This window comes from Corvus moneduloides, chromosome 4, assembly GCF_009650955.1.
Source record: "Corvus moneduloides isolate bCorMon1 chromosome 4, bCorMon1.pri, whole genome shotgun sequence".
Classification (NCBI taxonomy): Eukaryota; Metazoa; Chordata; class Aves; order Passeriformes; family Corvidae; genus Corvus; species Corvus moneduloides.
In genome coordinates, this window is record NC_045479.1 from 34,996,162 (window position 1) to 35,018,053 (window position 21,892).

A 21,892-nucleotide genomic window follows, 5' to 3' on the forward strand; every position below is an offset into this window, starting at 1 on the left:
GGACAACTTTCAGAGAATGCTGGAGCCTGGTCTACTCAATTTTAGTGGTAATGTGAAAGAGCACCAAGTTCAGACCAGCCTGGATTCATAATTTGCTTTCAAGTTGCAAAAGCTGTACTAGAAAAAACATTTGCTTTTTAAACATTAGCAAATAAAACAGATCAGTCTGCAGTGCTCATTGCTATCTATTTGAACAAAAGCCAGCAAATGAAAACAATATATAACAGAAAAAAGTGATAACTAAGCCAGATGACCTTTTTTTTCAACTGCACTCTGCTGTATATATATGTATATATGATATATACAGTGTTCCACTTGTATTGCAGTATGGTATCCTGCTACTTCTATGTTCTAGTGATTTCTTCAAGGGTTCGTATAGCAATCTTTTCCTTGTGTCCTGCAAGCAGTGCAAGTGGAACATCATTCAAATGAAAATACAGAAAGAACACTTGAAGATTTTTTTTCTGAGAGTCATGCTTTTCTTCTGATGAGTGCACTTGATAAAATACATTCCACCCACCCGCAGCCCCCTGCCTTCTCTGTGTTCCACTGATAACGTGACCCACCACACTGAAACAGTATTATTTCCTGAAAGGCTGTAGGCAAGCATGATGATGAGAAGAAAAAAGAGGAACGAATGTTAAACAGAATGGGAGAAAGAGGAATTGTGCATATGTATGAGAAAATCAGAAAAAAAAATTCAAAAGTGTGCTGAGAGTTGGATATAATAAGGGGGGAAGTAAGTGCATATTCCTTTTAAAATGTATGTATCATAAAATACAAAGGAATAATTCTACCCACATCATCAGTCAATTCCTACCAATTTGTGGGATGTGAATGGGGGAAATGACGATAACCACATTAGCACAAGTTTCGTGTTAGTATAATGGAGTGAATATTTTGGAAAATGTTTGAGAGTAGGCAAAACAATCTTTTTCAAAAATAAATATCTTTGCTTCAAGAGAGGACAAAGGAAATATACAGAGATAAAAAGCAGGGGTATTTAATTTATGTAGAAGTTAACTAATTTTAACATAATTGCAGGAACTTTTTTAACATATGTCTATGTAAATACACACACACTCTCTTCATCCATTTGCCCTTTTCACAAGTATGTAAGAAAATGGTATTTAAGAACAAATCCTTGGTGATAACATTTACAAGTAAGTCTAGTTAGATTTATAATCAAAAGTGGGTTGGAGACAAGAAAGTTGTCCTTGCAGTATTTGTCAAACATGTGACATTGCTCTCTAATTGACTTCAACAGGGCAGATTCCCTGCTATGTGCTTTATTTAATGTAACTTTAAAGTGTTCCTCATTGCTAGTCATATCACTTCTTTGAGCAAGCACTTTCTGCAGTTTTAGCTGGAGCTCACCTTGAGAGACCCATCAGGAAGAAGCCTGTGCATCACTTCAGTTCTTGTACACTGCTAAATTTCACTTTTTAACCTGTCCTAAAGTTTCCCCTTCAAAGTTATTAATGGAAGGAAATACAGCCTCTTTCATGAGGTCATATTTTATACACTCATGTTTTCACATTTTTAGCCTGCTCAAAGTTGTCTGTTTTGTGCAAAGTGTTATATTTTGCTCCTGACAAAGCATCAGCTGATAACCAACAGCTTTGTCCCTGAACATATGCCTCATTTTCTTTCTGTAATTTATATACTGTTCTCTCTTCTGTGAGCAATATCCCACAAGTCATTGCCAAATTAAGCAAGCTATGGGCCTAGTGGTGACAAGAGAAAGAAGACTGTTTATTGTTAATGGATAGGATAGGTGAATAATAAAGCAAGAACTTGGGCATTGGCATTCATGTATTTTAGCATTCTGGATGAATTTAGAAGTGCGAAAAATCAGAATGCTTTTGGGATATTCTGCTTTTGTTTACCTCCAATCACTTCTGAGTCAGAAAGTTAAGTAATCTAGTATTGGCAAATGACAACTTAATGCCCAGTTTTGCCTGTGAGGCTACATACTAAACACCCATGCTAGGCTTTTCAACCAGAAGATGAACTTACCATTTGTATTGTAACACTCATCACTTTACAAGTGATTAATTATCATCTGGAGTCTGACCTCTGCCCTAGGGAAATGTTTAGACCTGTACTTAACTCTTTTAGATTGATTAATGTACCTAAAGCTTTTTATGTTTCCTTCCAATCAGTACAAATTTCTCATTTAATGTAGTTTAGTTCAGGACTATAGAAATATGGGCTGTTTCCCAGAATTTTCAGGTGTGGTGATGACACTTCAAAACTACTGCAAAATAGTAACCAATCTGCCATCTGTGGCACTAACTTTTACAGCTATAGCTGGTGAGAGGCAAAGACAGTTCAAAACTTACCTGAACTGGACAGGATAGGACCCCAGTCTGATTTAGATTACGTCAATAGCTATCGTGCATAACATGAATTACAGAGGCCTTATCTGATCTATTATAGTAGGCTGTTGAAGCTTCTTCAGAATAAATCATCCAATTGCTTTGTGCTGCCTGATACATCAGTTTGCACCAACTAGTAATAATAACTGGAGAATGTGAATTCAGTACTTAACTAGCTACAAGTCTTGTCTGGCAGATAAAGAAAAATTCCAAGGTAAATCATTCAATAGCTTTGTTAAAAAATCAATGTAACATTATTATTACTGAGAACATCAAAAATTGTGTTAGGTTTTCATATTAGGTTTCCAACCTAAATGATTCTGTGATTCTATGATACTTAATGTTCTGTCATTCTTTTGCACTCTATTGAAATGGTTCTTGCTAAAAGTGTATTTACCACTACTTAAATCTTAAAAACATCTTCTTTGATGTATTAGCTCTCATCAGTCATATTCTTCTCTCTAGAATCTAATTTTTTCTTGATTTCCATGGTCTTATTATCCCAGATCTCCTTTTAACGTTCTGATCATCACTTCAGTAAGTATTTTAGAGGGATCTTTCTTGATGCAGCTGTGATCTGGTAACATGGACTGGGTGCCCAGTAGCAGCTGAAGCACTGCTTGGAGCAAAAGTTCAGGTGCCATTGTTGAATGCAGGGCCAGGTTAGTTTAATCTGAAAGTTTATGAGCTCCAGGACTGCTCTGCCATGCAAGCTACAGCCCAGTTCTTTCATCCTCCTGAAATAAACACTATGTTTTCTCTGTGCTTCCTCTCATTATCTGTCTTTTGGCAGATGCCTCTAAAAAAGCTTGAGAATTGTTTGGGTGTTTGTTAATCTACTAAGGCAGAACCTACCATGATGACTAGTTGCCTGCCTCTTTTAATTAAATTATAAATTTTTTGAGATTTTTTGAGTCATCTTCTCTTTTCCTAACACTGATGCAGTGGAAAGTATGTTTTTGTTATAAACGCAAATACATGATTACAGTTTTTCCTGTCATGTCTTTTCTCTTTCCAGAAGATTTCTCATGTCTTTGTTGTATCAGACAGCTTGGTCAGTATAGCTCAGTTACAAGCCAAGGATTGTGAGAACTGTTTCAATTACCATAATCTCCCAGTCACAAACAGTACGATCTTTGTCATCACAAAGGAGAGTTATATAAGGTTACTTCTAGACATTGCAGTAATTTCTGGAGTTGTGTAGTTGAAGGGAGACTGTTTTTTTTTTCTGCGCTTAAAACACCGAATTAAAATGCCTCAAATACTGTTTTATCATTTAATACTATGCATTCATTTCTTCACTGGGATACAGACCTATGTTTAGCAGAGTGGTGTAACTGAACAGTAGTGGCTCTGGTGGTTATGCAAAAGACACAAGAATATGTGAGAATGACCACGTAGTCAAGATGGCAGCATTGCCAGGTTCAGCTCTATCAGCAAACTTAAAGGAAAAGCTGCCAGGCAGCATTAAATGGCAGAGGAGAAAAATCCTCTCCATTTAAGCTCTGCCATCCTGGAGACTGACCAGGATATGTTTTGCTGAGTTCACTCCTAATGTAAGTCAGTGTGTCCCTTGCTTGACTAGGCTAGCCTCCAAAAGACCAGCCACTATTTCTTGTTCCTCTGTGTCGCCAGCCATAAGGGGTTGTTGGGCATCTTATGGGTTGGGTTGGGCTTTTTTTGGTGTATTTTAGTAATAGCTGTGTAAATTAGGAACTAGTGTTAAGAAAAAAAAATTGAGTGAAGGTACCACTACTGTTCAGCTGAACCAGAATCCCACTCGCCATTCAATATGGCTTAAGCCCTCTGGACTGCTCTTCAGAGACACTTTGATCTTTCCCTTGACAATACACAGGTGCTTAAGGAGAAGTCAGGCCACCATGTATTTCTATGGGTCATACGGGTTTTATGTAGTAGATCAGGTTTTTGGAGACCTAGACAAGAACCTTACATTTACTCTTCTCTAGTAGACCCCATTCTTCCAGAGCAGATTTTACCTGCCTCTGGAAAACTTTATTAGTTGATATTTAGATTTAGAAGAAGAAAAGATCAAATATTTTTCTTGGGCATTGTCATCCTGAGGTTGTTTACATAAAGACACAGCTTCATTTTTTCAGATTTTCTGAAAGTAAACCCTATGTTTTTCCTGTGCCATTTTCTCTTGTGCAGAAAGTAAGAAATATTTTAGTTCTAATACAGACTAGCCACTTTGAACTTGTACCTTTTTTCCAAAGAGTGTTTCCTACTAAGACTGAATCTCTCTCTCTGTTGTACACGTACGTGCGTGGTTTGTCTGTACTTCGGGATTTGGATCTCTCAACAGCAGCGTTGTTGCCTAGCAAAGTCTGGTATTACACAAGACTAATATAGTATATTTAATATAGTATGTGTTGGTAAAGCTGATTTTAAATTTAAAATGACAGTGTGCCCTTTTTAGTGTTTTAATAATCACTGTTTATACTGATCTGTATCCCTTTTGTTTTCCCCACTCAGATGTTGCAAGAGCAATTGAGTTATTGGAGAAACTGCAGGAATCTGGAGAAGTACCAGTGCACAAGCTACAGTCTCTAAAGAAGGTGCTGCAGAGTGAGTTTTGTACAGCTATCAGAGAGGTATGAATCTGAGATTTTTAGTTATTTCTCAGACTAACATTTCTCACCTGTAGAGAAAAGCATATTTGCCTTTCAGTGCTATGTTCTATAAAGGATGATGGATGTGAAATGTGTCTGTAGCTGCCTGCTACTGTGCAGAATGTTGAAATTACTGAAAAGCAGACAAAGAACAGTTGCATCAGCAAGACATCAATTAGCAATTAGCCTTGCTTACGAGAAAGGGTGATTAATTAGTACTTCAGCATTCTGCTTGCACTGTTTGAGGGTCTGGGGTAACCTGTACAGCACTGTGCTGAGATATGGGGACATGCCAGGTTGGGTCAGTGCAAGCTTCAATGCCTCTCCTTTGAGCTGAGGCGTGTGATAGGGAAGTGCTGATAAAATCAGAATGCAGTGACAACCAAAAGGGGCAAGACTGAAGTTAGCCGAAGCTGGCAGGAATCTTACCTTTGAAGTCAGTGGTTGGGTCCCAGTGGGCTTTGCTCCTCATGTCAGAAATCCTTGTCATGCTGCCAAGAACTATGATCATGCCACTGCCAGCTGTGGGCCTTCCTAAGCTCTGCCCAACAGTAGATAAATAGTAATTGTTTTATTCGAGTCAAGCTAGAGAAGATGCACCACACTTCTACATGCTTACAAGCAGTATCTTTAAAGCAGTTAACACTTCTGTTAGAAGTTTCTTAGAAGGAAAACATGGTTTAATACAACATTGCATCAGATATTTTACCTACTAAACCAAGGACCCAGCCTGCCAAACAGAAGCAGTTCTAAATGCCCTAACGAAGGCAACATCTTTTTAGTAGAAAATCTGTAAGAACTTCTGTTTCAGTTTATCTGTCTACTGCCTGGAACTAATCCTCCATTGCTGAAATCAATGGGGAATCTAATGTTCCCTCAATGGTAGCAAAATTGAACTCCTGATAACTAGGCAACAGCAGCAGATTGATTGAGTGGACTGCTGAGTGGCTGGAAGGAAAACAGAGATGAACAGACATTAGTTTAATAAGCAAAATGGAACACACTTGTTACTTTATGGAATATATTCTTCAATGTGAGAATCAGAGAGAGGCTTCCACCTAATTAAATGGCAGTTTTCAAGGCTTTTTAAAGGAAATAGTGTTCCCTGACAATAAATAATAAATAGTGTTCCCTGACAATAAATAATGGCATTGTGTACCCTCAAAAGCTTATATTCTGACTAGTCCTTTCATTTAACCAAACTAAATGCTTCTTTAAGTAACCACAGAGCATAGTAAAGTTGTAGGATTGCTTGGGGTTTTCTTCAGATAGCAGAGCCTGGTACTCCAGTTGTTAAAGGCAGCTTCGAATCTTTGCAGCATTGTCAGTGAAATCTTAATCTCTGGAAAACAGTTTTAGCAGCAACAAACACAAAATATAAGAACTATGAAACCAGCTTAGAAAAATGCATTCTCAGTTCAATGCACTGAAAGTAGATTTTGACAAAATCATCTCAGTGGCACAAAAGGATTTTATAGAATATTTTGTGAAGACAACCTGCACGTGACTAGAGCTAGTTACACAAGAATTGAGTGATGATGAATAAACAGTTCTACCAACTTCATAAAAAAAAACATGTATTTCTTATTAAATATATATAACCTATCTTTCTAATATATCACTAGCAGAGAACAAAGTTTCTACACCCAAAAAATCTGTACTGCTATGTGTGTAAATCTTTTTTTAGAAAAAAATCTTCAAATCTAAAAGGCCCAGTTATAAATCTTTTCATTTAGCTAGAGTAGGAGGATTGACATATGTACATTGCAAGTACTTAAGGTTGTTCAACGTGTGGCTTGTCTTTTCAGTTGCATTAAGTCCTTGGCAAATATTTAGACTGTAACACTCTTTTTTTCTACCAGTTTTTCTACCAGAAGAGCTATTGAAAAACTCAGAAAATAATTGCTTCTAAGACAGTAATTATAAAAGCATGGAATATTTTGGTCACATTACACTGTTAGATATCTCCAAGCACTATAACAAGGGCTGGGAGGGTATCTGAGCTGTGTCGTGTCATTAATCAGGGATGCCCTTCTTGTGTGTCCTTCATGTACACTGGAGTTTATTGAACGGCACAGATTTTTCTGGGTGTGTTTGAGTTTGAGATAGCTAAGGCTAGACAGAAATTTCTCTACAAATGCTCTCTCCCGTTGTTTATCTTTTCTTATCTTAGTGCAAGATGTGAGAGTGCGGTGACTAGATTTTCATTTATTACCATCTACACAGACTAGAGGAGAAGAGTTGTTGACATTACAAGAGAATGCATGGCAGTCAGTTGGAAATAATGAGAAAAGTGGGAGTGAAGCAGACTGGGTGTGAGCTGTAGGTAGGAGTAATCAAAATGGGATGAGGAGGCCGGCTTTGTGTTAGTATGCAGATTCTGAAAGAGGCTGCTTATTATATATATGCAGATACTCAGATCTTCTGTAATGCAAGATCAAGGCTGACTTTTGTAGTCCTATAAACACCATAATGGAGGAAGTTTGGAATACTAAAATTTTCTTTTCCAGTCTAAGAAGTTATGGAAACTTAACTGTCCAGTGTGTTTGGTTGTTAAAATAAGTCCCAGAGAAATTCAACATCAGGCTGAGCGTAAGTGAAAGGATCAAAGATGGCACGTAATCTGCACTAGACTAACTAAATGTGACTTGTCCCTTCTACAAGTAGGAATTCTTTAACTACAGAAACAGGAGGTCACTTTTATGACCCATTAGCCTTTAAAGATATGAGATACGTTATTAGATGACATACATTCCAATCTAATGTGTAGGAATCTATCTAAAGGCTGTAATTAATTGTATTTATGGGAATCTACTTAGTAAATAAAATTTCAAATCCCTACACTAATATTCCATAGAAATAAATCTTTTTAAAAATGACTGAGTGAATGGAATTTAAATAGGAGTACTTCAGCATTTTTCAAGGATGCTATGTTAGGAAATGGTGATTAATGGTTCCCACTTAGCTAAATATAAGTGCCACCAACTGAAATCTTCTGTCTGGCACTAGGCAGGAATATGGATTAGCTCTGAAAATAATAGAAATAATTGAAGTATATAATGGCCTCAGTATTTGCTATTCACCTGAGGACCCCTAGACCAGAAAACAAGTTGACCAAAGTCTGATCACACTAAAGGTCAGTTTGAAAAAAAAATTTAATCGTGTTTTAAATTACTTATTTTAAAAGGTTCCTAGCCACATGAAGATTAATTAGCCTTCTGTAGCTTTATCATCTGATAAACCTTGCACAAATCTTGTCCATTAAGTCCTTTACCCTTCTAAATGTTTTTGCTGTTTATTCAAAGCTCTTGCTATGTTATAGTCATATGCTTTCCAGGGGGCTACTGGAGTAAATGAAGGGCTGTGAAAGTGATTGTATAATTGAGCTACTGAGAAGTTATATTCACATGCAACTAAAACTAGACAGCCTAATTGATAAAGTTACTTTAATTGTTATAAGTCAGTAAAAGAAAGTTATAAGAACTGTAGGATACGGTGAATGTCTGGTCTGGCTAGAAACCCTAAAAACCTGTGGGCACAGATGATAGAATAAACAACTGAGCAAAACACAGTGGATCATCAGCAAGAAAATGTGGCATGCCTTAGCAGCTTATGTGAATTTAGTTTACTGCTAACATCTGATAATTGGTGGTCAAGCACCAGGAGAATAACTTTATGACCCATTTGCTCTTGGTGAGCAAAGTTTTCTTTCAGGTTGATTCCCTGATTTCCATTTCTATGTCTTAAATATGTAATACTCAGGTGTATCTCGCTTTTCTCCTAGCCTGCTTTTGCTACTCAATTTTCTGTTTCAAGGTTAAATCTAAAGTTTTTCTGTGTGGATATTATTTGAAATAAGATCTGACTAGGAAATACCTGTGGTGAATCAATGCCAAGATTAGTCGGATAAAAATGGGGTGTGGCAACCAGACACCCGAAAGTAACCATTATTTTATATTTATTATGATTCCCACCAAAATATCCTATCGTCACAGAAAAGCAATTCTGTAGGACTCAGTCACTGACAAAGGAGGAGCAATCAACACAAAGTATTCTAATCTTGTCCATCTTGTATGAAATTAGTCATTGGGAAAGCATGTTATCTTTGAAAATATTTCAGTTCCTACCTCACTAGTTTAAAACATTTTTAAGCTTGCTATAAAATATATACAGAGCATCCTGGACATTTGAAGACCCCTTTTGACTTACAGGCGTAAAAATGGGAATGGCAGAACACTGACCCATTTTTATGAGGTCCTGATGCTCCCTAGTTGCTTTAGAGATAATATTTGCTTATGTTGTATAGTATTAAAAACAGTTTCATTATATATTAGGCAGGATAGTTTAATAAGCCTAGTTAGTATATTGGAATGATTTCCCTTAATTAATAATTTTCATTTCCATGCCTTAGTGATCTGAACGCCCAGAATCCCAGTGCTGCTGATGTGCAGTGTGTTTTTATCTGGTCATTTCCTCAAGCTGCCCACTCACACTTTCCATTATTAACCCTGATACATGTCTTTTCAAATATTAAGGGACCAGAAGACAGCTGCTGGGTGGTGAAAACTGAATCTGGTGGTACTGTGCTTATCGCTATACTGTGATGCCATGTGTGACAGCAGAAGGCTGTCTGGAGCCCTTAGATGTTCATTCAACTTCAGATGTCTCAGTGTGGTGGTGTACTCCATTTTTACAGGGCTGTACTGAATATAACAATCTGGGTATTAGCTGGACTCAGGCAAAAATCCTCATTGATTCTTTTATTCAGTGATTAATTTAAGATTTTGATGTAGGAGTCGTTTAAATACCTGTTTTAATTGTGTTTCAAGAATCTTAGAATTTGCTTGTTCAGTTTGCAGTATAATGCTGTTCCTCCACATCCTAGACCTAGTCTCTGAAAGCAGGATTTCATTGTTTTCTGCCTCATGAGTCCTTGCAAAAATGGAGGTGCACCAGGCCAAATTCTCTCAGGCGGCACCAAGGTAAGCCCCAGAGTCCAAATTCTGCCCTGTGTTAATGCTTTATATTTGCTAGAAGCTGCATATTTGTTACAGGAGGAGAAATACAATTCTGGTCAGTCTGTCATTTCCACAGGGCAAGCCCAGCTTTTGAAGTTTTTAAATTACAAGATGCAAGCTTGGAAAAAAAATGTATTGAGGAGACTTACTGCTATAATTCACAGCACAGAACTGTGATTAAAGCTCAGTAGGAAGCCTGACATCTAAAGATCCCCTACTGTCACATTTACCCATTCAAACTGAACTGTTGGTCAGATTGAGCAGAAGGGATATGACAGACTTACTAATAAGGCAATTAGTAAACAAAAGGGCAATAGGACAACACATAGAAGTAAAGTGACCGAGATTTATCAGCTCAGAGTTGTAGCTCAGGTCACAAAAACAGTATGGTTGTATTAGCATGATGCCTCATTAGGCTGCCTGGGAAGCAGAGTTCTCCTTAGGCTAATCTGATACCTTGTTATAACTTGTTCTGGTGTTCCTGATAGTTTATTCAGAATCACTGTGCCATTAGTTTAGTAATAGGACTCATGCAGTAGCAAATAAGGAATTGTGCAAATTGACCAATTTCATTCCAATTTTAGCATGTTTATGCATTGATTTATTTTTAACTTTTCAATAAAATTTGTATTCCTGGATGCTAGTTGTAAAGTTTTGGTATTTTATCTGTTTTTTTAGATATTGGAGTGGATTGTAATGTCAGTCAAACCAGTTCAGCTTACCTAAATTCTGGGGCTGTGTAGCATTTGCAAGAATCTTCTACCTTTCCATCCCTTTTTCATTTCCAGTGTCCTAGCAATGAAAAGCCACATAAAATAATGATGTAAGTTTACACTAAATGAGTACTTCCATCACTGATAGGGAAGGGCATTACTTAGCTTCACTCAAATACGATGGTATGGCACAATAGTAACATATTCATGTTTTACAGATTTTGCTTTCTGCCTCCTGGTTGCAGGTACTGTATCCATCATGATGAGTTGAGAGAAGGATTTGTAATGTGTGTTAATTAGATAATAAAAAAATCAGATTTCTAAAGATGAGCTGTCTGCTCTTTGTCTTGCTACCATGCTGGCTAAGGCATTGAGAAGGTTCAGCAGAAAAGCTTAAGTTAGTGGTAAACACAGAACTTTTTTCTTTTTGATTACCCTACTGTGTTAAAATATATGGGCTTTTTTAGGATGAATGTAATCAGAAATCAGTCCAATTTTGAAAAACAATGAAGTTTCAATTGCCACTTTACCGTAATTGATTGAAGCATTACTCTGTTGCTCGCAAGCCCTGGATGGCCTGAATGAGAAGTTTTGGAAATTATTACCTTGTAACTCAGCAGATGGCCTTCATTAATGGCAATTATGTGAATTTACCAAGCTGCCCAAGCATTATCTGAGAGAAGGCATTATTTAGTCTCTGTGCAATTACTAAGTCCCTACCACTTTCATGACTTCACTGCAGGAGATTTAAAACAGCTGCTGTTGACACTTTTTTTTTAGCTGCCTAGAGCTAAATACATAGATTTCACAGATAGAGTACCCTAGAATCTGGGACCAGACTATATCACTGGTCTTTAATGGGTGCTTTCTTCCACTGGTTTTGATTAAAGATCAATTTCTAGAGTTGGCTGGTGGCTATATATCTAATCATACTTACATTCTGCTTGTGTAACTGTGCCTTTCACAACAGATAAATACATACTTCAGTGCTTCAGGAGTCCTGCAATTTACAGAATCAAAACAATCACATATCTTGTTCATGTTACAGTTTATCTGAGTGGTGCTCAGGTGATGTTCTCGTTTTGGCACACAGCTGCAGTTGCATGTGCTACGGAAGGTGACTCCAGTGGAACATGTGTGGTGCATCTCATCATCTTTTTCATTTGCTCACATTATCATTTTAGTTTATTGTTGCAGTATCCTATTTGATTACATAAAACTCTTCAGAATAAACAGAATAGCCTCCACTGCAGTTCATCTCAAGACTGCTTCTTCCTCTTGAGAGAAATCAGCAGCAAGGTTAACTACCAAGTAATATTAGTAAGTGACAGGTTGTTGGAAGCCACTGCACTATTCTTTTTGCCTTGATGGAGCCTCAGTATCCCTCTGCTGCCACTTAACTGATGTCACTGATGAGACTCCTGAGAAATGCTGCTCAATCTCCATTTTTTAATTGTGCCTTCAGAAAAGAAAAGAAATTATAAACTGTTTTAAAACTCTATTTTAACTATATTTTTTTGGCATTTAAAACAAGAAGTATCAGTAGTTTCCTTCCTTCTCCCTGCCTTCTCAGCTTGATAGGAACATTTGAGATGAGCTTGAATGATGATGTCATGTTTCATCCAGGTGCTCATTTTGGCAAGGTTTTGACAAATCTGTTAGATTTTGGAATGTGGCTGTTGCATATGTCAGCCTCAACAGCGTATACAGACTTACTGATAAAGTGGAGGAAATTAGTGTTTATTAATGCTTGGTGTGTTTTTGAACTGGCAGTGAGGTCTAACAGAGAGTTTGAAATTACAAGCTGTGAGTTCCGAGTGGTCTTACAGGAGTTAACTCATCACACATGTTGGTATTTCTTTTTATCCCAGTGTATTGCAGTAGAAACAGCAAAAGAGACTTTTAGGACTGTATTTTGCTAAGGTTTAGTGATTGCAAAGGATGCAATTTCTACACCTGTAACACTGTTTTAAGATGCCAGATCATAGTTCCCATTGACTTAGAGCAGAATATAGAACAGTGTGTAAGAGATATGAAATAAACTAAATGATCCAATTCTATTTTTCTTGTTCCTCATGTAAGTAGTTTTTACTTGCAAATAAAAGTCTATTTTTCCTTATTCTTAAAAAGGTGTGATGTAAATTCCTATTGACTTCAGGGTGTCAGTGATGACTCCAGACAGAATTGAGACTGTAAGGGAAGAGGGGGCACACAAAGGTCTTGTGTGTCCTAACAGCAACACCAGGCGTGTTTCAGTCGACTCACCCGATATGTGCAGAGGATGTGACAGTGTGCATTTTTGGATACATCTGCTACATTCTTCTGCTTGCACATAAGGGAGGAAGGAGATTCTGGCCCCAGCCTGTAACCCCTGTTGGGTTATTTCTTGGACAGATGCAGCATCATATGGCAAGAGCTCAGGGACCAAAACTTGGGTCAGCTTTCCAACACCACCACAGATACTGTTAGAGCAGAGTGCACATCTCCGTTTTCCACACAAAAAAAAAAGGAAAAAATTCCATTTTAGCTTGAGCCTTCATAAAGTATTTCACCCTAAATTAAAATATTAGACCTTTGCAGTGATTATACTTAATTTATTTTTAGAAATGTCTCAGACCCGTGCTGTTTTTTCCTACTGCCTAAGGACAGCTTAATAATGCATCAATATTCAGATCAGTTTTTTCACTTTGGTGGAACTGACCTAGTTTCCTCCGTAACCCCCATCCCCCAAAGAAGGAAACATTCAAATAAAATATCCTCAGTGAAAATGCTAAAGCCAACATGCATGATATTTCTTCCACACGGTCTAAAATTAAAACTGTCTCGTCTCCTCAAGTTGTTAAACAAGACTTAGTTTCATTTGCAAGTTTGAGCTTTTTAATGGGTTAGCATCCCTATAGAATCATGTGGCAAGATCCATGAAGTGTTATTTCATGAAAGGGGATTGTTGCAACAATTGTGAAAATGATGCAACGTTTGGTTTTGAGAATAGACACCACCAGTGGTTTTCCCAAAGCAAACATGTAACTGCTCAAAGTAATGAGAGCTTATCATGTAAAAATATTCAGAATACCAGCAACCTTGAATGACCACATTCTGTCTGATATAAATAGCTCAGTAATACAGACTAGTTGTCACAAAGCAGCTTTTTCAAATTCAATTGTCGAAATTCAGTAGCTGCAGGCAACAACTTCTATAATACAGACGTGTTGGTGCTTCCAGTAAGAACAATAATGTATCACACGCCTTCCTCTCAAAGGTACTTTTCAGCCATTTCAACCTCCCCATACTCACAGGTATCTATCAACTTGTCCTGTTGACATTGATGAAAGAACTTTCATCAGCTTGCACTCAAGGGCAGACTGAAGAATTATGTACAGTATACACACCATGAGCATGGGTGTAAGATGGCCTAATTCTGCTTCTGTTGGGATTACTCAAACACCTGTCATAGTCCTATAACAAAATGGGCTTTTGTGATTCATTTGCTCAAACAATCTTGTTTAAGAAGAATCTAAGTTTATTGTAAGCTTGAAGTTGTGGTGTGTGTACATGGCATCCACGGTGTTCTTCCACGACCAGTGGTTTTGTGGGATTCTGTCCCTCAAAAGCACTGCTGTTTAGACAGTCTTCTCAAATTCTCTTGCTTTTCAGTCATTCAGAACAGTCTCTTCCCCAATTTTTTTAATTAACTACCAAAGAGAGAAGTAGCTATAACATAATGAAAAAACAATGTTAATATTTTTGAGTCAACTTGATTGATAGAAAAGAAAATCAGCCTGCTTTGAACTACCCTATGGACCTACTGTCTTCTAGACTATGGTGTATGACAGTGTTTAGTACAGTATCTTAACTAGAGGCTATAGCTCTGGTGGAGAAAACGTGCTCTTAAAGATGTAGATGTGCTTTCCCAAGCATGCTTATCACATGAGATATTTTTTAAAAAGCAGAACACAGGCACAAAACCAGAAATTTCATCTGATATTCAAGAGATACAAAACTAAACACCCTGTTACTAGATATTTTCCACTTCCATTGAGCTACCCCAGGTTTATGGCTGAATGGAAGTGCTCCACTGCTTTGGTTTTGAGCTTGAGTAAGATTTCAGATGTAAAGAGTCATTATGAAAGAGGAATTAAGAAAGAGGAATTATGAAAGAGGAAATGTGGTTGGGTCAGCTGCATACCTCCATGCTGCTAATAGACACACTTCTGGTTGTGTTTGATTTGTTTTCTTTTTTTATGTCCTCGTCTGTTCAGGTGTCATCTTAGGTGGATAATTAGATCTGTTTGTAAGTAATCTTGTAGAAAAGAAAATGCTGTTTGAAATATCAGAAAACCTATCATAAAGGGCAGAGATTCTGAAAACTCTTGACTTCTGAAAAGTCTGTTGTTCAAGCAAAAATGGTGATTGGTGTAAGAAATTACCAGGTATAATTCCATGGTTTATGTTGTACAAGAGGTTAAGGGTTACCAGAGTCCCTCCTGATCTTTGTAGCATTTAAGATGTCCTTGCTCACTGATTTGTTCAAGCATGATCTGAATTGAGTGCTGAAGCACAGCTCAAGGGGAGTCTGTCCAGGCACACAAACCAATGCATTCCTTTCCACAGACATAAATATGTTGGATTAAGAATGGAAAATAATAGGCAAGGAAGAATGGCAAACAGAATGTGAAAGAGTCAAAAATTATGAAAACAAAGTAGAGTGGGAGAGGCACAATTGATTTGTGCTGCAGGTGGCAGTTTGGTCTCAGAAACAAGGGATTCACAGGCACAGTGGAGAGGTTTGCAGCTTTCCAGTGCACTTCTGCTCTGTAACTTCTCCCAGTCACAAGACTGGACATTCTCCTGGCCTGCCCCAAGCACTGGTTCACGTACACCAAGTGAAATGAAGTGTGGGTTCCAGATCAGAAGGAGACTGAAGTCCTGAGAGTCAGCTCCATATTTTGAGAGGGAGAAGAGAGTCCAGCAACTATGCTGAATAAAGCATCTTCTGCTCTTCTCACCATGGTAGAAGACTTATTAAGATACTTCTTTTTGCTTGGCATTTTAGAAGGGAAGAATATTTATCATCCTCTCCAACATACGAAGGCAATTAGGAAGACAGGGATTCAGCTGGTTGACAGCAGATGCATAGTACTGAGGTGTAAGTAAATAACAATCTCTCTTTTGTAGCTTAGCGTCAGTTCTGCAAGGATGCGCACATATATACACTGTTCCATTGACGTGAGTACAGAAGCACAGTGAAGCCAATTATGTCCTCCTTGCTCTGGTCATTCTCATGCTAACTCTCCTCTCTGTACTGTCTGTCAGGCTCTTGTCTTCCCTTCCTTGAAAGTCTTCTTCCAAAAATAGATACACAGTTCTTTTCTACACTTGAAGCAGCAAAAAATACAGCAAATGAGCTAAAGGAGCGAAGCCCAGATGATGCCAATATACGTTTTAAACAAATATTTATCCGTCTTTTTGTAGGTTTTTTTTTCATTTCACCCTTTTGCCTGCTTACCTGTGATTTACCTAAGTCACTTACTTAGGTTGTGACTTCTTGAAGGAAACATATTATGTCTTTTTATTATCATCATACTGCAGGCACTGTGGAAAGACATCTGATTACTACTATTTGCATATATTATCCCATACAATAAGAAACCCCTAACATTTTCAAAAAAGGTAACTTCCTCACTTAGAAATTTCAGAAAACTTTATTTGGGCTTGCTACATCACAGGTCTGAATTGCAATGTACTCTGTCTTGGATTGTGTTTGTGGGGGTTTTTGAGTACTAATTCATTGCTGTAAAATGACTTGTGCTTCATACCTGTTCCCTTCCGGTGTTCGGATCAGCTTGTCCTAAATTTGAGCATCATTATTGTAGGTACAGTCGTACTAGAATTACATATTTCATCAGGGGATGAATCATTAAATACCTCTTACAGAAGTTAATACAATAAAACTGTTTAATTAAATTCTATCTTTGAGAATTCATCAGAAAAGATGCTGTATCATTCAGGTTGTAAACAGAATACTGCTTCTAGACACCTTTAAAAAACAGGCTGCTAAGTGCACTGTTTCTCCTGGACCTTCTACAGCTTCGTGTTGACATAAATAGCCCAGCCCTAAATATCTTGCTGCTTTGTTATGAGTCCATATGGAGTAATTTTTGATACGAAGCCAGCTCCTAAAGTACCTGTAAGGCTGTTCCACTTCCTGCGCTCCAATAATCCTAAGCCAGCTGCTTGGCCTCCCAGCTGAATGCGTGGGGATGAGAACCATCATCATAACAATAATACCTGTTGCATCTGACTCACTACAGCTCCTGCTGGGAGAGGTAATAAAATGTGCGTTTCTCTGTGCCTGCGAGAGCTGCCACAGTACACGGAGGATTCGCTTCCAAGTTCAAATTTTCTAGTTGTAATTTACCTCCCTCCCTCTTTTTGTAATCTTTGAGTAGTATAGGAGAATAACTTTAGGTTATGTCTGAGGAGACTACCTGCAGAAGCTGAAATAAGTCTGAGATCTATATTCGTGCTTTCAGGAGTATTGCTTGGTGGGAGCGTTGTGTTCTGTGCTCCACAGGAAGGAGAAAACAAATCCAAGTACATCTTGCGCCACAGCACAAATGAGATCTGTGTGAACAAACCCCTGTCTGCAGCACGCCTTTACCTATGAACATTCAGCACACAGACACTCACAGTTTTGGTAGAAATCGCTGGGGGGGAGAAATGATCTGAAACATCACCGTTTACCCTTCAGCTGTAGCTTTGTGTCTTGAAACATTGACAATTCATCTGTAATTTAATCTCTATTATTAATGAATTATGGAAGCTCTTTTCCCTATGCACTAGACCATCAGATTGTGTGTAGAGTCTGTCAGTAAATAGTATTTCTAAACACCCATGTAGTCTTACAGACACTCAGAAAAGAAATAGCTGTGCATACAAAAATAGATATGCTCTTTTTCAAGTTAGTAACATATAGTAACCATCTAGATTAGATACTGTACTGGGCAACTGGCTCTAGGTGGCTCTGCTTGAGCAAGGCAGTTGGATGAGATGACCTCCAGAGTCACTTCCATCCTCAACTCCGTGATTCTGTGACATGTTAATTTTCATTCTTCAGCTCAATCATACTGTACAATGATGTCTTTGAAAATGATTCGTCATAGTCAACAAAGGTCACTGTTTTAAAAGACTTTTAGTAAACATCCTAAAGGGGTGATTTTAAAATGCTTGAAATTAAAATCTGTGCCTCAGTCTTTTTCTATACTGACTGATATTTTGTTTAAGTAAAGAAATCTACGGTAGATCTTATACAGGCGTCTTAAGGATGACATCGTTAGATTCAGGAGAATTGCTATATGTTAAAAATATAATCAGATGTACAGATAATAGTAGGAATTGAAAGAAAATACTTCATAAATCCATTTCAATTATTTGTCACATACAGTGGATTGAACAAGAAGCTATATTCCAAACCAGGAGGATTTAAATGCCACCTTACTCAGTTTGAGAACAAAGAGATTTTCAGTTTATGTGTTCTCTACATAGAAGAGGGAGCAGAATGGATTTGTTGTGCTAAAATCATGGCTAAGGTGGTGCTGAGAACAGCATAGATAAAGGGCTTAGTGTGGCTATAGGAAAACAGACAGCGTTTGTTCATGGACTTCAGTGCATTGCAAAAATGAGCCCTGATTAGATCTGAACCCTACAAAGAGTTTAAGTGGCTTGGTGGAACAGGTACAGTTAATCTGTGTTTGGTTGTTAAACTGACTTAGTAATAAGGAGGTTATGTGGGTGTATATGTTTTATCATTCTTAAACTCAAGTTACATTAATCATTATGTAACAGTCAAATAGGATAATCAGATTTACAAATGCCTCAAGCAAATATTCAAGACCAGTTGCATCTCTTGCTTATAGAGAGTGAGATCTGACATGCAGGACTCTTTGTTTGTAAGAACTGTGCTATAGATACCACAATCACTGATAACTCTTTGCAGAATATTTTAAATCTGTTAGCATTGAGAATTTACAAATTAACCCAAGGATTATATGACACTATTGATCATATTTTTCCACAAGTTTTTGAGCTGCTGGATTATTTTTTTGCTTACTAATTTAATCACACACTCGTGAGTCTGTTCTTTTACCAGTATACAAGTTAGTTACCAGGATACTGGATGTTAGAAAGTCTACCAGCTAGATACTGGTAGGATGCAATCAACAGGAAATTATACAACTTCAAACCTAGCAAACAATGACATGAATGTATCATTATCAGATCACCTTTGTGATAATCGACCTTAGTCATGAATATTTTAAAGAACTTTTTAGTAACTGTTACTCTATATGAAATACTGTGACCTCTTTTTGAAACAATTTAATGTCATAAGAGTTCAATATTCAAATATATGCTTTTAGACATTTTAGCAAGCCACAGCATTTAAAGCTGTGCAAGCAAAAACAATATGTAGAATCTGCTGTCATATTTTAAGATGGAGGGAAACCTGAAGAAAATACAGCATTATCAGTGGTTCAGTACGCTGTGGGTTTTAAAGAAACAAGTATGTAATGATTCATTACTGCAATTACACAGTATTCTTCTTATATAATGTAGTAGTTCTTCTTATGTAATAATGTGTCCTACAACATAATACAATAAACACTGAACTGATCTGTGCAGTATAATGCTGAGTATGTAGACTCAACCCATTTTTATGATGATATCATCTGGTACTAAAACATAAGAAACCAGAGATCCTTTAGAGACTATAAAAGACCTTTATTTTCCCAAATGTTTAAAAATAAGGGCAAAATCCTGGTTTCTGCTGTGGTCAATGTCCATGTTACCAATGGAAGCAAGATTTCATTTCAAATCATGGGAGATTTTCAGCATGCTCCCCTTGTCTCAGTTTTTCTTAACTCCCCCAGGTTCTTACGAATTCAGTTCTAGAATGACGTGTGTGCTGACAATAGTCAAGACAAAGAATCTTTTGCTGTATTGTGGAAGTGTTTGTCATATTTTAGATCTTTGAAATGGATCGTATTTTTTACCTCCTTTCTTTTTTTGCCTTTTCCTTTTATATGATACCCCAAGAAAAAAGGTTTGGCGATCAGTCACCCCCAAACATTTTGCTGCTTAAGAGTGCTTGATTAACACTATATCTGTCCACTGAAGTCAGAAATGCGCCACAAATCTTAATTCTGTTTAGATGTTTGCAGCACATGCTTGTCAGTGTGTTAAGTTTTATATTAACAGGCTCAGTGGGGAAAGATTCATCATTATGGTACTGCATGGACAGTGGGATGGAAAACTTCTGTCTATCAATGGGACAAGCTATTGTAGGTTACTTAAGTACTTCTCTGCCAAAGTAACATTTACATTACCAAAGAGGAAAGTTCTGCTAAAGCATCAGCAAATGAGTAAAAGGTAAATATATTTTTGAAAGTACATTTGAGTCTGCGCTCCTCAAGGAACATAAGGAGATTGCTGTAAAAACTAACATACTTTACCAACAAAGGTTCTCTCTGAGGAGTGCAGCCTGAGACATAAAACACATGAAACGACAAAATTTCTGATGAATTAGGTCAAGAAAATGCCCACAGTAAATCAGTGGCATATAGGAACTTATTTTTTAAGTTTGGTGGTTTTATAAGAAAGTTAAATAAAATGTTTGGTTTGTTTGCATTCACCTTTGTCTTTCAAAACACTTTCTGTATGTTATGTATAAATACTTTTATTTTTTAAGTTTGCTTTCAAAATAACTGGCTAGCATCAAGGCTTTGGTTGTCATTTTTCCTCTAAGAGTGTGATAAATCTAGAGAACAAAGGCAGTGTTAAGACAAAGCCTTTTCCTTTCTCTTTACTGGAGATGTTTAAAAGGGAGAGTTAAGGACCAGGGAAAATGGGCCAAAAGTGTATACCAGAAAAAAATGACAGAAAGTTATATATATAGGCAGTGTTAATTTTATGTAATTTATGCATATGTACAATTCCTTTTTAAAGGATAATCTTAGCCATTGACCATGTTTGACCTGACCTAACCTCTTTTCACTGCTCCTGGTTATGGTTGATAGAAGGTAGCACTGGGACCTTTCTTCAGAACTATTTTCACTTCGATTCTTCAGCTGAGCAGCATTCTTTTTCTTCTGCTGTATGCTGAGCAACTTACGTATTTTTTTAACATCAGTTTCCTAAGTCTTTTAGTTCAAGAAAGTTCAGAGACCAAAGAAGCCTTTGTTGGAGGCTGAGACACCTCTCAGGCCAGTTCAGATCATTTGCATTCAAGTCAGTTGCCTGGAGACACAAATTTTTGCTAACATACAACTTAACTGTTCTGGTTTTAGGAAACTACTTGCTAGAGAATGGAAGGGAGTTGTCTTGGAGGATACAAAGTTAAGTTTGGAAAGTATAATGAGAAAAACAGATTGATGCTCTCTGTTAGCCTGGGCATGCTCAAGTTTAGCAGACACTTGGCTATGTGATTGCATGAATACAGCATTAATGAAAGTTAGTTCTCTGACAGAAGGGAACTCTCCTTTCTGGGTTAGTATAAAGTCCTTGTTTTGCTTCTATAATTAATTTCATTTTATTTTCATGAACATTTTAGGTGTATCAATACATGCATGAAACCATAACTGTTAATGGCTGCCCCGAATTCCGAGCCAGGGCCACTGCAAAGGTAGGATACGTGCAGCTGTTGAAATACGTGTTACCAAAGTGATCTAGTAATTGACTGTGCGCGTGTGTGTTTCAGGTATTCGTGTGTACACTGTAAGAAAATTTAGACATCAGTGGCAGCCCAGAGTCTAGAACCAGTGCTACTTCCCAGGTAACAATCATAATGGAAAATTTCAACCTTTATGCTGCTTCTGTAGCTTAAGAAAAGAGAATGATTTTATGGAATATGATGCTTTTTGAAAAGTTGCTTTGCAAAAGCAAATATACTGGTTCTTCTGTAGCAGTCTGCCTGCAACAACCAATATTTTAATGGACTGTTTTCCCATACATCTCATCCAGAGAGGACACAATTACTTGGGAGATAGAAACTAAACAGTCAAAATTCCCCTTTTAAGTAATGGGAGCTGTAGGTGCTGAGAGAGTGGTGAGGATGAACAGTGACAGAAATAGCCTGATCAACATTTTATTGACTC

General features: G+C 37.4%; 1 protein-coding gene across 3 annotated transcripts in view; it reads left to right on the forward strand.

Annotated features, from left to right (window-relative positions):
- LIN7A (lin-7 homolog A, crumbs cell polarity complex component) overlaps positions 1–21,892 on the forward strand; it is a 50,381-nt gene that overhangs the window by 16,717 nt on the left and 11,772 nt on the right. For 2 of the 3 annotated variants that reach the window (XM_032106432.1, XM_032106430.1), the window contains exons 2-3: positions 4,875–4,993; positions 21,349–21,420. In XM_032106432.1, the coding sequence (XP_031962323.1) occupies positions 4,875–4,993; positions 21,349–21,420 (191 nt within the window). The remainder of the gene's footprint in view (positions 1–4,874; positions 4,994–21,348; positions 21,421–21,892) is intronic. The other variant, XM_032106431.1, reaches the window with a different exon arrangement.